This window comes from Schistocerca serialis, chromosome 8 (assembly GCF_023864345.2).
Source record: "Schistocerca serialis cubense isolate TAMUIC-IGC-003099 chromosome 8, iqSchSeri2.2, whole genome shotgun sequence".
NCBI classification, from domain to species: domain Eukaryota; kingdom Metazoa; phylum Arthropoda; class Insecta; order Orthoptera; family Acrididae; genus Schistocerca; species Schistocerca serialis.
Window position 1 is genome coordinate 408,198,711 of NC_064645.1, and position 17,566 is coordinate 408,216,276.

General features: G+C 42.7%; 1 protein-coding gene across 2 annotated transcripts in view; it reads right to left on the minus strand.

The window, feature by feature from the left end:
• LOC126416705 (F-box only protein 22-like) overlaps positions 1–17,566 on the minus strand; it is a 231,723-nt gene that overhangs the window by 55,460 nt on the left and 158,697 nt on the right. For both annotated transcript variants that reach the window (XM_050084518.1, XM_050084517.1), the window contains exon 8: positions 5,859–6,051. In XM_050084518.1, the coding sequence (XP_049940475.1) occupies positions 5,859–6,051 (193 nt within the window). The remainder of the gene's footprint in view (positions 1–5,858; positions 6,052–17,566) is intronic.

The following is a 17,566-nucleotide window of genomic DNA, read 5'->3' on the forward strand; positions in this document are numbered from 1 at the left end:
GAAAGACGAGCCGTCATTCAAACACTACAGCAGTGACTTGCGGATTGAATTGTTTTGCTTGCACTGAAATTGTATATACTGAAGGACATTGATTATTTGCATGTCCCCATTTGCTTGCAACACTCCTTTGTGAATACACAAAATTAAATACTGTCAATTTAACTTCCTATAATAAACTTCATTAATATGCCATCTGCTTCACATATGCTGTGCAGCAAGCTACATAAATTTAAGTATTAACTGTATTTTTCTTACTTATCACTTCTTTTTCCGTGTGTTTTTGCTTTTAGGAAGCTTTAATTTTCAAGTACTAGTAATAGTGTTCCATAGATTTCGTGTTTGTTTTGAATACAGTCCAGAGACAGGTAGTGCTCATTTTCATTGTTTCCAACAAGAAGTGTCTAGTAATCACAGTTTAGTCAGCTATCAGCTGCCTTTAGTGAATTAGCAGTCTAGTTAAAAGTTGATTAACTCTCTGCAGTAAATTGTTGATTTCTTAAGACTGATAGGATGTGTGACTACTGTGTACAGACGCAGGAGGAGCTGGCCACTGTTCGCGAACAGCTGAACGTGCTGATGACCGCGGTCAACCGTTTCCAGGCTGCTGCCTCTGAGTGTAGCGGCAGTGGGGAGTCTGGTGCGTCACATGGTACACCCCAGGTGTTACATGCTTCATCCACAGTCCCTCCTGTTGAGACATCTTCGTGGTTACGGGGCATGGTTGCGCCACCATCTCCCCAAAGGGAGTGGCGGGTTCAGCAGCGTTCACGCCGCACGAGGCGCAGGGTCAGTGTGGAGGCTGGCTGTGTGGCATCACCCGCTCTGCCTGGGAGTGGACGTGTGGCCGCTCCTTCAGCAAGGTCCAGGCAGGCACATGGGGAGAGGGGTTTATTAGTGACTGGGAGCTCCAATGTTAGGCGGGTGATGGAGCCCCTTAGGGAAATAGCGGAAAGGTTGGGAAAGAAGGCCAGTGTTCACTTTGTCTGCTTACCGGGGAGGTCTCATCCGAGATGTGGAGGAGGCCCTGCCGGTGGCGACAGAGAGCACTGGGTGCACCCGACTGCAAATTGTTGCTCATGTCAGCATCAGTGACTCCTGCTGTCTGGGTTCAGAGGTCATCCTCAGTTCATACAGGCAGTTGGCGGAATTGGTGAAGGCGGAAAGCCTCGCTCGCTAACTATTTGTAGCATCGTTCCCAGAACCGATCGCAGTCCTCTGGTTTGGAGCCAAGTGGAAGGCTTAAACCAGAGGCTCAGACGATTCTGCGGAGATCTGGGATGCAAATTTCTCGACCTCCGCTGCCGGGTGGAGAAATGTAGGGTCCCCCTGAATAGGTCAGGCGTGCACTACATGCCGAAAGCGGCTACAATGGTAGCGGAGTACGTGTAGAGTGCACATGGGGGTTTTTTAGGTTAGAGAATTCCCTCCCTAGGCCCGAGAAGACGCTTCCTGAGACGTGACAAGGTAGCAGTAGGCAAAATGCACAGAGAATAACAATATTAATGTGGTAATAGTAAACTGCAGGAGCGTCTACAGAAAGGTCCCAGAACTGCTCTCATTAATAAACGGTCACAATGCCAACATAGTACTAGGGACGGAAAGTTGACTGAAACGAGATGTAAACAGTAATGAAATTCTAAACTCAGATTGGAATGAATACCGCAGAGACAGGCTGGACAGTGAAGGGGGAGGCGTGTTTATAGTGATAAAAAGTGCAATAGTATCGAAAGAAATTGACGGAGATTCGAAACATGAAATAATTTGGGTGAAGGTCACAGTTAAAGCAGGCTCAAACATGGTAATTGGATGTCTTTATAGGCCCTCTGGCTCAGCAGCTGTTATGGCAGAGCAACTGAAGGAAAATTTAGAAAATAATTCAAGTAGATTTCCCCACCACGTTATAGTTCTGGGTGGAGATTTTAATTTACCAGATATAGACTGGGAGTCTCAAACGTTTATAACTGGTGGCAGGACAAAGAAACCAGTGAAATCTTTTTAAGTGCATTACCTGAAAACTACCTTCAGCAGTTATACAGAGAACCGACTCATGGCGATAACAATTTAGACCTTCTGGTGACTAACAGACCTGTACTAGTTGAAACAGTTAAGGCAGAACAGGGAACCAGCGATCATAAAGTAGTTACTGCATCGATGGTTTCAGCCGTAAACAGAAATATTAAAAAAGGTAGGAAGATTTTTTTGTTTAGCAAAAGTGACAAAAAGCAGATTTCAGAGTACTTCACAACTCAACACAAAAGTTTTATCTCAAGTACAGATAGTGTTGAGGATCAGTGGACAAAGTTCAAAAACATCGCACAATATGCATTAGATGAGTATGTGCCAAGCAAGATCATAAGAGATAGAAAAGAGCCACCGTGGTACAACAACCGAGTTAGAAAACTGCTATGGAAGCAAAGGGAACTTCACAGCAAAAATAAACATAGCCAAAGCCGTGCAGACAAACAAAAATTACACGAAGCGAAATGTAGTGTGAGGAGGGCTATGCGAGAGGCTTTCAATGAATTCGAAAGTAAAATTCTATGTACTGACTTAGCAGAAAATCCTAAGAAATTATGGTCTTATGTCAAAGTGGTAGGTGGATCAAAACAAAATGTCCAGACACTCTATGACCATAATGGTACTGAAACAGAGGATGACAGACTAAAGGTCGAAATACTAAATGTCTTTTTCCAAAGCTGTTTTGCAGAGGAAGACTGCACTGTAGTTCCTTCTCTGGACTGTCGCACAGATGACAAAACGGTAGATACTAAAATAGATGACAGAGGGATAGAGAAACAATTCAAATCGCTCAAAGAGGAAAGGCCGCTGGACCTGATGGGATACCACTTCAATTTTACACAGAGTACGCGAAGAAACTTGCCCCCCTTCTTGCACCAGTGTACCATAGTTCTCTAGAAGAGTGCAGCGTTCCAAAAGATTGGAAAAGGGCACAGGTCATCCACATTTTCAAGAAGGGACATTGAACAGATATGCAGAACTATAGCCCTATATCTCTAATGTCGATCAGTTGTAGAATTTTGGAACACGTATTATGTTTGAGTGTAATGACTTTTCTGGAGGCTAGAAATCTACTCTGTAGTAATCAGCATGGGTTTCGAAAAAGACGATCGTGTAAAACTCAGCTCGCGCTATTCGTCCACGAGACTCAGAGGGCCATAGACATGGGTTTACAGGTACATGTGTTGTTTCTTGACTTCTGCAAGGCATTTCATACAGTTCCCCACAGTCACTTAATGAACAAAGTAAGAGCATATGGACTATCACACAAATTGTGTAATTGGATTGAAGAGTTCCTAGATAACAGAATGCGCCATGTCATTCTCAATGGAGAGAAGTCTTCTGAAGTAGGTGTACCGCAGGGAAGTGTTGTAGGACCATTGCTATTCACAAAATATATATATATATATATATATATATATATATATATATGACCTTGCGGATAACATCGTTAACTTCACTGAGGCTTTTTGTGGATGATGCTGTAGTATATCAAGAGGGTGTAACAATGGAAAATTGTACTGAAATGCAAGAGGATCTGCAACAAACTGACGCATGGTGCAGGGAATGGCAATTGAATCTCAATGTAGACAAGTGTAATGTGCTGCAAATACAAAGAAAGAAAGATCCTTTATCATTTAGCTACAATATAGCAGGTCAGCAACTGGAAGCAGTTAATTCCATAAATTATCTGGGAGTAGGCATTAGGAGTGATTTAAAATGGAATGACCATAAAAAATTAATCGTCGGTAAAGCAGATGCCAGACTGAGATTCATTGGAAGAATGCTAAGTAAATGCAGTCCAAAAACAAAGGAAGTAGGTTACAGTACACTTTTTCGCCCACTGCTTGAATACTGCTCACAGGTGTGAGATCCATAACCAGATAGGGTTGATAGAAGAGATAGAGAAGATCCAAGTGCGGTTCATTACAGGATCATTTAGTAATCGCAAAAGCGTTACAGAGATGATAGATAAACTCCAGTGGAAGACTCTGCAAGAGAGACGCTCAGTAGCTCGGTACAGGCTTTTGTTGAAGTTTCGAGAACATTCCTTCACTGAGGAGTCAAGCAGTATGTTGCTCCAAAAAATGTTCAAATGTGTGTGAAATCTTATGGGACTTAACTGCTAAGGACCAGCCGCACAGTCCATGACTGCAGCACCTTAGAGCACTCGGCTAATCCCGCACGGCTATGTTGCTCCCTCCTATGTATATCTCGCGAAGAGACCATGAGGACAAAATCAGAGAGATTAGAGCCCACACAGAGGCATACAGATAATCTTTCTTCCCACGAACAATACGAGACTGGAATAGAAGGGAAAACCGATAGAGGTACTCAAGGTACCCTCCGCCACACACTGTCAGGTGGCTTGCGGAGTATGGATGTAGATGTAGATTTGCTCGAATTGTTGTCTAGTAATCCGAGAAAACAGCTTCCTAGGTATCCTATATTAGATGAGCAGACAGTACACAAAACTGTGTGCATCATGTTGTTTTTGTTGATTCACTGTCAGGCTATAAGTTTAAAGATTTCAGATTGGATCCATTAACATGGCTAGATTTTATTGCTTCATTTGTATCTTGTCTCTTTGAGTGTTCTCCATATATGAAAAAAATGTCAACTTAATTCATCTGGATGCAAAAGGTGAAGACCCAAAGTTAAAGCAATGGTAACAGGCTATTATTGGCATAACAGGCTACTATTGGCATCAGTCATCACCTGAGAAACATTTCTCACACATGTTCTGAAACAGTATGAACTGATTACAGAGCTTTGGCATGATGAGCAACAAAGAACTTCATCAAACTTAACTCTGCAGCCACTTGGCGTTGACTAGCTACAATGTCGTCCTGTGCCAATTTGGCACGGAGCAGCAAGCAATCATCTCATCGGTCTTCTCCAAGCAGTTGTGAACTCTCAAGAGTACTTCCCGTACAAGTAGTGGCTCAATTGCCATCACAAGACTAAGCACACCCTGTTCCAGTCATCTCACCAAGAAAAATCCCTAGCAGAACTTGAAATTGAACCCAAGTCCTCTGCATGAAGAGTCAGACTATTCAGCTACAGAGATGGGAACTAGTGGAACCTAAATATGTCTAAAAGCTGCAATATTATTCTTGTACTTTTCCTCTAGTGTTGTAGGCTCAACACAATATTCACTTAAATCATATAGTCCAAAAAGGGGTTTAAAATCCACAAAATCTGAATACATTTAGGACTGAAGAATAATTATTTTACTACAATATAATTTCCGTTCTGAAATAAATGGTTGCATAAAGTTTCAGCATAAATTCTATAATGACTACGACATTACAAAAGAAAACTGAGTGACAAAAGTGCTGGCCAGTGCTTACCTTCAGGAGAAATGTGAAATCGTCCACCACTGTCCTAGCTTTTGGGACTGATAGTTCCAGTTCCTTCCTTGGTGAGGAGAGGGGGATAGTTTGCAAAAGTTCAAAAAGGAAGTACATGTCAAACAGACCCCAGGATGAGAGGAATCCACCAGTTGTAAGGAAGTGGGGAGACAGAGAACTCATCCCGGGCACTGAATGAATTGATCTTTTTTAACTTTTCCCAATCCATTACTCTTATAGAACCATAGTTCAAAAGCTAGGATCGTGTTTGTAATTATATATATATCTGTCAGCAGCAGTGACATTTCTCCTGATGATAAACAATGGCCAGCAATTTTCTCTCTCAATTTTATGGTTTTCTTGAAAAATTGTTTACTTTAGGAATATTTATGCAAGAAAATTTGTCATGACAGGTTTTCACTGATATCTTGTCTATAAACTATCCTGTAAAAGAATAGTATTTATTGTGAACTTCTGTGCACTCACTTCATCCATAAGACTTGCAACTTCAGCTTTGCACCTTATATCTGTATCCAGTAGGGTGGAAGTACAATGCACATTATTCCCTGAAAATGCTATGCCAACAATTGCTCCTGCCTTTGAACACTTCTTCTCATCATTTGTTACAAAATGGAACTGATTAAAAAATCCACCTCCAATTACAAATTGTTCTGGCTGCCTGTGAAAAGAAACAAATATTAATGTATGTGATAGAAGCAAGAACAAAAATTAAATTGCATTCTTTTAGCAAAAGGAAATAATGCACGGACTCTATAAACAATTGTTGCAGATGGTGGTCTCAAATGATTTACATAATCCATAAACAAATACTTAATGGAGAGTAACATGCTATTTATGAAGTTTCATAAAAGCAAACTTTGTGTGTTCAACTCTAAAACATGTTTTGTAAGGTAGTATATTTGCACATGAGGTACCTCGTCTATATTTTGTTGCATTTTACTCTCTCTTGTTCTCTGTCTAAGTTGCATTCACATTTGAGTTAATGGTGACTAGTTTTGAACAAATCCGTTCAGTTTCAAACTATTACTAGAGTCATTCTCATGTGATTAACGAGCTAATTTCATAGTGTAATATTTGTACATTTTGAGCCTCTCAACAGTTCACGCTGAACATTCTCTGCCTTAAAAATGAACAAATACTATTGGATCTAGTCACCATTAACAGAAATGTAAACATAACTAATCGTAAGACAGGAAACTAAAGAAATAATAAAATTAATTAAAGTTGCTGTTCCTCCTCCTGACAAAACAATGTCAGAGTTCCACAAACTGTATTGTATATGTGATATGGCATGGAAAGTCTTTGGTGGAGTATAAATAATTTGGAGTAAAGGTAACAACTCTCTGAATAGCTGAGTAGATCTTGCACAAATCCTTTTTCAGAGCCATAGAATGTTGTGTACTCATGCACCCATAGTCGTTGCATCTGCAGTGATGAGCAGTCCCTCACGAAATATATGATGAGCAGTCCCTCACGAAATATACCAAAGATCTCACTGAAGCCTTCACAATCCGTAATTATCCTCCCAATCCTGTACAAAAATAAATCTCCTGTCCTTTATCTTTCCAGTCCCCCCACCACCTCCCAAAGTCACACCATCTGGCCACAGAGAAGCATTCCCCTCGTAACTCAGTGCCACCCAGGACTGGGGCAACTGAACTGCATTCTCCACCAGGGTTTCTACTAACTCTCATTGTGCCCTGAAATGAGAATTTCCTGCCTGCTATCCTGCCCACCCCTCCCATAGTGGTACTCCACCATCCACCGAACGTACACAATATACTCACTTGTACCTACACAACACCTGCTCCCTACCCCTTACCTCATGGCTCCCCTGTATTAGACCTAGATGTAAGACCTGTCCCATGCATCCTCCCACCACCACCTACTCCAGTTCAGTCACAAACATCACCTATTCATCAAAGACAGGGATACTTGTGGAACTAGTCATGTGATCTACAAGCTAAACTGCAACCACTGCGCTGCATTCTATGTGGGAATGACAATCAACAAGCTGTCTGTCTGCATGAATGCCCACCGACAAACTATGGCCAAGAAACAAAAGGTTCCACCCTACTGCTGAGCACATTGCCAAACATGACATCCTCCATTTCAATAACTGCTTCACATCCTGTGCCATACGAATCCTTCCCGCTTCCCAACAGCTTTTCTGAATTGCACAGGTGGGAACTTTCTCTGCAATACATCCTATATTCCTGTAACCCTCCTGGCCTCAACCTTCGTTAGTCATTGTATGCACCCATCCAGCGCCTTCCCTGTTCGCATTCAGGCACTACACAGCCTGCATTCCACCATCACACTCAGTCTTTTTACTTCTCTCATTTTCTGCTACCCCCCCCCCCCCCCCCCCCCCAACTGCACCCTTGTCCTTCGCCTAACCTCCCGACTGCACATAGCTGCCCAAACCTGTCTCCAACATGTTGCTGCGTGCTCCCAAAGCACTGCACTGTCCGCCACCCTCTACCCTACTATCCCTCCCCCTCCCCGCCCCAGCCTCCTCCATACCTGCACACAGTCACCATTCCCATCATGCACTGGTGCTGCTGCTCGCAATGTGGTGTCAGTTGCCTGAGACTGCAGTCGTGTGTGAGTGTTGCATGCGTGTGCATGTGTGTGTCACCTATTTTTGACAAAGGCCTTACTAACTGAAAGCTTTATTTGTGACAGTCTTTTTGTTGTGCTCATCTGCGACTCAGCATCTCCACTATATGGTGAGTGGTAGATTTCCTTTTCATAATATTGTAAGAATAATAATAATAATAATGATAATAATAATGACACTAATGATACTAATAACAATAATAATACTATAAAAAATTGGCTCACCAAGTGGCAGGTCTGGGGAGACCTACCAGTAAATCTCCTTGGACCCAGGGTTCTGGGGGCTTTTCCGAACTATGTCCCTTTTCCTAAACCTCTCCAGTCCTTTTCTTTCATCCCTGTTCCTTTCCCTTCAACCCCTCTGCTGGAAGGAGGAGCCACTGGCTCCCAAAGCTTGCATAAATAAGACCTTCTCTCTCTCTCTCTCTCTCTCTCTCTCTCTCTCTCTCTCTCTCTCTCTGTGTGTGTGTGTGTGTGTGTGTGTGTGTGTGTGTGTGTGTGTGTGTGTGTCCTCCTGCCGCTGCTTGGTGAGTAGATTTTTTTTTACCTACCTAGTTACATTACACTGTCAAAAATAGATCATATATAATATTAATAATAATTATTATAATAATAAAGCACATTTAGAATGATACAGATCAGCATAGCACATTTTAAGCCGCGTTAAGTATTATCAGAAGTGAAAGAGATAAAGAAAGAAAAAACTGAAATGATAGTGACAGAAACTGTTAGGCATGAACAGAATATAAATAGAGAACTCTGCCAACAAGGGGTAGGGGAAAGGTGTGGAGGAGGGGGACTGAAGAAAGTGAGCTGCATGGAGTCTGGGAGAGATGACTATTGTGACAGAATGTGGAGCATCAGCAGTATTTTGAAGTTTGGAAAGAATTTAATTTCTCTGACATTTTGAGGAAGATCCCTGATCAGGTTCATGATACAGAAAATGATTTTGAGAACATGACAGTATTATGTGATGGAACACACAGGATTTTACTTTGTTGATAATGTATATTTTGCTGTGTTGACCAGATAGTATTCTAAGAGTTGGCGACAAATATGTAGTAGTGCAGTGATGGGAGACAACGGTAAAGCAAACATGGATTATGATAGTCTCTACACCTATTGGCACATAGCCACGATGATTTTTCATAGGCACGGGGGATACAGTTGAAAAAGTGTACATCAGAAATGTATCAATACTAGAGAAGGAAAGTTTCCACTCACCATATAGCGGAGATGCTGAGTCGCGATAGGCACAACAAGAAGATTCACACAATTACAGCTTTTGGCCATTAAGGTCTCTGCCAGCAGTAGCAGTAGAGTAGCAGTACACACACACACACACACACACACACACACACACACACACACACACACGAAGCACAACTTGCACACACATCTGCAGTTTCAGAGAACTGAAACCACACTGCGAGCAGCAGCACCAGTGCATCATTCATCATGCACTGGTGCTGCTGCTCGCAGTGTGGTTTCAGTTCTCTGAGACTGCAGATGTGTGTGCAAGTTGTGTGTGTGTGTGTGTGTGTGTGTGTGTGTGTGTGTGTGTGTGTGTGTGTCTACTGCTGACTAAGGCCTTAATGGCCGAAAGCTATAATTGTGTGAATCTTTTTGTTATGCCTATTGCGACTCAGCATCTTCACTATATGGTGAATGGAACTTTCCTTCTCTGGTATTGTTACATTCCATCCTGGATTTTCCATTGTTTCATCAGAAATGCACTATACACAAGCATTAATCACCTGTTCCAGCCTGTGTCCTTGCAGAATAGATCACCATAATCAAGTATGCTCAAAAGAAATACTTTTTTATATCTATGTGGTGAGTGAAATGACACTAATGCCTTCTTGCCGACTGAATTTGTATTTCAGTCCAGTCTAAGTGATGGCCCAGTATTATTTGCCTACTGACAACTCTGCACCTCAACTTTTTTGGAGAGTACTTAAATGTAAGCATAGTACAGTATCACAGTGGCATGAATTATTTACAAGCCTGGGTGTTTTGTTTGAATTGCTTCATATAAACTGCCTAGAACTTCCATACAGAAGTCCTTATCAGCTAAACCACTTGATAGGCAGAACTTTCACTACATTATATTACTGGACTTAAGAATGTTGCACATTATTCCAAACTTACAGCAAAATTAATTCAAAAGAATTTTTCAGTTTTTTCAGCAAGTTGTAAGTTATCAAGTGTGCAATAAATAATTTGAAGCAAAGGCAAAAAGTAATACATCGTCTTACTGAATTTCTTCAGGTCAAAACAAAAGTAATGAATTGGTAAAAAGCTGTATGATTAATGAAGTGTTAACTTTTTCCAGGCATTCTGTTGTCAGCAGTACAGCTTTTATTAATTCACTTTCTCATGGATCGAATTGTCTAACAAGGACATTAGCAATAAAAAGACCCATAGGATCAGTTGGCTCATCAGCTGAAATCCAGATCTTTTATTTTTTACTTCATCTTAAGCGATTTTCATTACTTCATTGTAACATTCACTCATGTGACATTTCCACAAATTTGACTCACTGTGCACAGATTCGTCTGTAATTTCTCCAAAAACAGTCCTAAGGGGACTTGAACGTGAATAATATGTGAATAACTGACAAAAAATCGATTATATAATTTTTGTCTTAAAAAATTCTCTATAGTTTTCTGAACGAGAAAAAGTTTACTTCCAGGAAAATGGACCACAGGAAGAACCAAAATTAGAGGAATTTAAAAATGGTTGCACGAACTATATCACCACCATGGCACACAGTAAGCTCTGTTAAAAATAAAGTTTTGCTCTCATTTGTTTCATTTTGATGACATTTTAGTCCCTTAAGTTGGTTAACCTGTGAAAGCTTTACAGTTGCTTATCTTTTGTTTATGCAGAGAGTTTTAGTCACAGTTTGCTGTTGTTTTGGGGCGAATATTTTGTTTACAGCGAAGTAATTGTGTGTATGAGTTTCTCATTGTGTGTGTGAGTTGCTTATTTCATTTTGAAGCAATGGTAAGAATTAAGATAGTAAACAACATAAATTTTATGGAAATCGGTTCACCAAATGGATTAACTCTGCTAATACTGAAAAGCAACGTGTCGATTCACGTTGTGTTATTGTTGAACACTCGGCTCTATCTGAACAAATAAATAAAGTTTCGCAATTTAAGGAATGTGGCAATAGTGGTGTGAAGGTAGCTGATGTGATACGTGCTAGAAGAGGTTGTGCATCACAATTAAGAACTGTTTATAACTTTTGTGATTGAAGCAAATGTGGTTATACTTGTGTAACTAAACAGACAGTGTATACCACAAATAATAAACTTGGTTATGCTATGAGATGTATAGGCAAATGATATAGTAGTGCACAAATTTTCTGTGCTCTTATACACTTACCTCGCCCTACAAGGTATGACAGGTACAATAAAATTATTCTACAGACTTTAGAAGAAGTAGCAAATGATAGTATAAAAAATGCTGTTCAGGAAAGTATAGACATGAATGACAGCAACACACGTACGTCTGCAGCCCTGGGTGCAACCTGGCAATGAAGAGGCCATAGTTCCCTAAATAATGTAGTGACAGCTACATCCTTGGACAATGGTAAAGTCATTGATGCGGAATGTATTACCAAGTACTGTCATGGCTGTACTAATGGAACTCAAAACCATAAAGGTTTGGTTAATTTTAGTGGTTATAATGGAGGGATGGAATCTGAAGGTGTTGCGAAGATATTTCACAGGTCCGTGGAGAAATATGATGTGATGTATACATCTTGACTAGGAGATGAAGACCCAAAAGTGTACCAGAAAGTTTGTGAATCCAAACCTTATGGTGACACAAAAATTGAAAATATGGAAAATGTTGGACATGTCCAGAAAGGGTTACGTACAAGATTGTGTAACTTGGAGAGGAATTTGAAGGGAAAGAACTTAGCTGATGGTAAGTGCATTAGTGGACGTGGTCGGCTTACAGATGAAGAAATAAACAGGTTGCAGTATTGTTACGGACAACCAATAAGATAAAATAAAAATTACCTTGAGGGAATAAAAGGGAGTATGGGCTACCTTATTTCATAAATCCTCCACAGATGGCAACCCATGTCATGCACTCTGCCCATGTGGCAGTGATTTACGGTGTGGCTACCAGAGTGTTGTTACTCAAGGTGAGACCTACAACCATAAACATTCTTTGCCATTTGCTATAATGGAAGTTATAAAATCTATATAGGGATCTTAGTGGTACAAGATTATTAGAGAAATGTTTACATGGTAGGACTCAAAATCCAAATGTAAGTTTCAACAATTTTATATGGGAACGGATACCAAAAACTGATGTAGTAGGGCTAAATACTTTAAAAATAGGTGTGATGATGATGATCTCTGTTTCAATGATGGCGCAGTGTCAAGGCTTAATGTTATAGAAGTGATGGGAGTGCATGGTGGACTACATACACATAGAGCTCTAATAACCATTGACCGAAGGAGAGACTTCGAAGCAGAAGAATCAGTATTGGAAGCCACCAAAGAAGCAAGAATAAGAAAAAGAAGTGTGAAAAAGAGAAGAGAGGAAGAACAACACAGGAAACAAGATGAATATGGACCTGGGATGCATTAATGCCATGCAAGTTTAATAGAAAAAGCAAGTTTCAACTTTAACTTGAATTTCCCGAAAGTTATTTCATATTCTGGTATACTATGGCTAAAAACTAAAGAGTGTTGAAATTTTGTATACAGTCTTAAAATATGCTTACCTAAAAAGTAGACTTCTCTTGTGACTTAACTTTGAAAATAAAATGCTTTTCTCACAAAAAAACCCTGAATTCATTTCAAAAATTTTTGATAGTCATACTTAAATTATTTTTGCCACAATTTACGACAACACCATCTTTTCAATAGTCTGCTTTGAAGATAATAGTGTAAAGAACTTACAGGAAAACAATAAACTTTCTACTTTGTTTGTATTTTGAGTAATGTGTACCTATGATGTGCATAAATAATTAGCATGGTGTATTTCACTTGCACAAAAAAAAATATATATAATTAAAAAAAAGCGTGAGAGCTAAAGCTGTGGTTCTCACATAAAAATGTTCCCAAAAGATGTCTTAAAAGACAGCAAGCATTATATGGGCTAACAAATCTTATTCTTTGAGTTACACTGTTTAGAAAACTGAATTTTTTCAAGGTTTCCCCTTATATTCACAGGCCAGTCCCCTTGACATAGTATATACGAAAGCGCTGGCAGGTCGATAGACACACAAACAAACACACAAAATTCAAGCTTTCGCAACAAACTGTTGCCTCATCAGTAAAGAGGGAAGGAGAGGGGAAGACGAAAGGAAGTGGGTTTTAAGGGAGAAGGTAAGGAGTCATTCCAATCCCGGGAGCGGAAAGACTTACCTTAGGGGGAAAAAAGGACAGGTATACACTCGCACACACGCACATATCCATCCACACATACAGACACAAGCAGACATATTTAAAGACAAAGAGTTTGGGCAGAGATGTCAGTCGAGGCAGAAGTGTAGAGGCAAAGAAGTTGTTGAAAGACAGGTGAGGTATGAGTGGCGGCAACTTGAAATTAGCGGAGATTGAGGCCTGGCAGATGACGAGAAGAGAGGATATACTGAAGGGCAAGTTCCCATCTCCGGAGTTCGGATAGGTTGGTGTTGGTGGGAAGTATCCAGATAACCCGGACGGTGTAACACTGTGCCAAGATGTGCTGGCTGTGCACCAAGGCATGTTTAGCCACAGGGTGATCCTCATTACCAACAAACACTGTCTGCCTGTGTCCATTCATGCGAATGGACAGTTTGTTGCTGGTCATTCCCACATAGAATGCATCACAGTGTAGGCAGGTCAGTTGGTAAATCAAGTGGGTGCTTTCACACGTGGCTCTGCCTTTGATCGTGTACACCTTCCGGGTTACAGGACTGGAGTAGGTGGTGGTGGTGGGAGGGTGCATGGGACATGTTTTGCATCGGGGGCGGTTACAAGGATAGGAGCCAGAGGGTAGGGAAGGTGGTTTCGGGATTTCATAGGGATGAACTAACAGGTTACGAAGGTTAGGTGGACGGCGGAAAGACACTCTTGGCGGAGTGGGGAGGATTTCATGAAGGATGATCTCATTTCAGGGCAGGATTTGAGGAAGTCGTATCACTGCTGGAGAGCCACATTCAGAGTCTGGTCCAGTCCCGGAAAGTATCCTGTCACAAGTGGGGCACTTTTGTGGTTCTTCTGTGGGGGATTCTGGGTTTGAGGGGATGAGGAAGTGGCTCTGGTTATTTGCTTCTGTACCAGGTCGGGAGGGTAGTTGCGGGATGCGAAAGCTGTTGTCAGGTTGTTGGTGTAATGATTCAGGGATTCCGGACTGGAGCAGATTCGTTTGCCACGAAGACCTAGGCTGTAGGGAAGGGACCGTTTGATGTGGAATGGGTGGCAGCTGTCATAATGGAGGTACTGTTGCTTGTTGGTGGGTTTGATGTGGACGGACGTGTGAAGTTGGCCATTGGACAGGTGGAGGTCAACATCAAGGAAAGTGGCATGGGATTTGGAGTAGGACCAGGTGAAACTGATGGAACCAAAGGAGTTGAGGTTGGAGAGGAAATTCTGGAGTTCTTCTTCACTGTGAGTCCAGATCATGAAGATGTCATCAATAAATCTGTACCAAACTTTGGGTTGGCAGACTTGGGTAACCAAGAAGGCTTCCTCTAAGCGACCCATGAATAGGTTGGCATACGAGGGGGCCATCCTGGTACCCATGGCTGTTCCCTTTAATTGTTGGTATGTCTGGCCTTCAAAAGTGAAGAAGTTGTGGGTCAGGATGAAGCTGGCTAAGGTAATGAGGAAACAGGTTTTAGGTAGGGTGGCAAGTGATCGGCGTGAAAGGAAATGCTCCATCGCAGCGAGGCCCTGGACGTGCGGAATATTTGTGTATAAGGACGTGGCATCAATGGTTACAAGGATGGTTTCCGGGGGTAACAGATTGGGTAAGGATTCCAGGCGTTCAAGGAAGTGGTTGGTGTCTTTGATGAAGGATGGGAGACTGCATGTAATGGGTTGAACGTGTTGATCTACGTAGGCAGAGATACGTTCTGTGGGGGCGTGGTAACCAGCTACAATGGGGCGGCCGGGATGATTGGGTTTGTGGATTTTAGGAAGAAGGTAGAAGGTAGGGGTGCGGGGTGTCGGTGGGGTCAGGAGGTTGATGGAGTCAGGTGAAAGGTTTTGCAGGGGGCCTAAGATTCTGAGGATTCCTTGAAGCTCCGCCTGGACATCGGGAATGGGGTTACCTTGACAAACTTTGTATGTGGTGTTGTCTGAAAGCTGACGCAGTCCCTCAGCCACATACTCCTGACGATCAAGTACCACGGTCGTGGAACCCTTGTCCGCTGGAAGAATGACGATGGATCTGTCAGCCTTCAGATCACGGATAGCCTGGGCTTCAGCAGTGGTGATGTTGGGTGTAGGATTAAGGTTTTTTTAAGAAGGATTGAGATGCAAGGCTGGAAGTCAGAAATTCCTGAAAGGTTTGGAGAGGGTGATTTTGAGGAAGAGGAGGTGGGTCCCGCTGTGACGGAGGACGGAACTGTTCCAGGCAGGGTTCAATTTGGATGGTGTCTTGGGGAGTCGGATCATTAGGAGTAGGATTAGGATCATTTTTCTTCGTGGCAAAGTGATACTTCCAGCAGAGAGTACGAGTGTAGGACAGTAAATCTTTGACGAGGACTGTTTGGTTGAATCTGGGAGTGGGGCTGAAGGTGAGGCCTTTGGATAGGACAGAGGTTTCGGATTGGGAGAGAGGTTTGGAGGAAAGGTTAACTTCTGAATTAGGGTGTTGTGGTTCCAGATTGTGTTGATCGGAATTTAGAGGTTTTGGAGGGAGTGGAGCTGGAAGTGGGAGATTGAGTAGATGGGAGAGACTGGGTTTGTGTGCAATGAGAGGAGGTTGAGGTTTGCTGGAAAGGCTGTGAAGGGTGAGTGAGTTGCCTTTCCGGAGGTGGGAAACCAGGAGATTGGATAGTTTTTTGAGGTGGAGGGTGGCTATCCGTGATCTGAAGGCTGACCGATCCATCGTCATTCTTCCGGCGGACAAGGGTTCCACGACCGTGGTACTTGATCGTCGGGAGTATGTGGCTGAGGGACTGCGTCAGCTTTCAGACAACACCACATACAAAGTTTGTCAAGGTAACCCCATTCCCGATGTCCAGGCGGAGCTTCAAGGAATCCTCAGAACCTTAGGCCCCCTGCAAAACCTTTCACCTGACTCCATCAACCTCCTGACCCCACCGACACCCCGCACCCCTACCTTCTACCTTCTTCCTAAAATCCACAAACCCAATCATCCCGGCCGCCCCATTGTAGCTGGTTACCACGCCCCCACAGAACGTATCTCTGCCTACGTAGATCAACACGTTCAACCCATTACATGCAGTCTCCCATCCTTCATCAAAGACACCAACCACTTCCTTGAACGCCTGGAATCCTTACCCAATCTGTTACCCCCGGAAACCATCCTTGTAACCATTGATGCCACGTCCTTATACACAAATATTCCGCACGTCCAGGGCCTCGCTGCGATGGAGCATTTCCTTTCACGCCGATCACCTGCCACCCTACCTAAAACCTGTTTCCTCATTACCTTAGCCAGCTTCATCCTGACCCACAACTTCTTCACTTTTGAAGGCCAGACATACCAACAATTAAAGGGAACAGCCATGGGTACCAGGATGGCCCCCTCGTATGCCAACCTATTCATGGGTCGCTTAGAGGAAGCCTTCTTGGTTACCCAAGTCTGCCAACCCAAAGTTTGGTACAGATTTATTGATGACATCTTCATGATCTGGACTCACAGTGAAGAAGAACTCCAGAATTTCCTCTCCAACCTCAACTCCTTTGGTTCCATCAGTTTCACCTGGTCCAACTCCAAATCCCATGCCACTTTCCTTGATGTTGACCTCCACCTGTCCAATGGCCAACTTCACACGTCCGTCCACATCAAACCCACCAACAAGCAACAGTACCTCCATTATGACAGCTGCCACCCATTCCACATCAAACGGTCCCTTCCCTACAGCCTAGGTCTTCATGGCAAACGAATCTGCTCCAGTCCGGAATCCCTGAATCATTACACCAACAAACTGACAACAGCTTTCGCATCCCGCAACTACCCTCCCGACCTGGTACAGAAGCAAATAACCAGAGCCACTTCCTCGTCCCCTCAAACCCAGAATCCCCCACAGAAGAACCACAAAAGTGCCCCACTTGTGACAGGATACTTTCCGGGACTGGACCAGACTCTGAATGTGGCTCTCCAGCAGGGATACGACTTCCTCAAATCCTGCCCTGAAATGAGATCCATCCTTCATGAAATCCTCCCCACTCCGCCAAGAGTGTCTTTCCGCCGTCCACCTAACCTTCGTAACCTGTTAGTTCATCCCTATGAAATCCCGAAACCACCTTCCCTACCCTCTGGCTCCTATCCTTGTAACCGCCCCCGATGCAAAACCTGTCCCATGCACCCTCCCACCACCACCTACTCCAGTCCTGTAACCC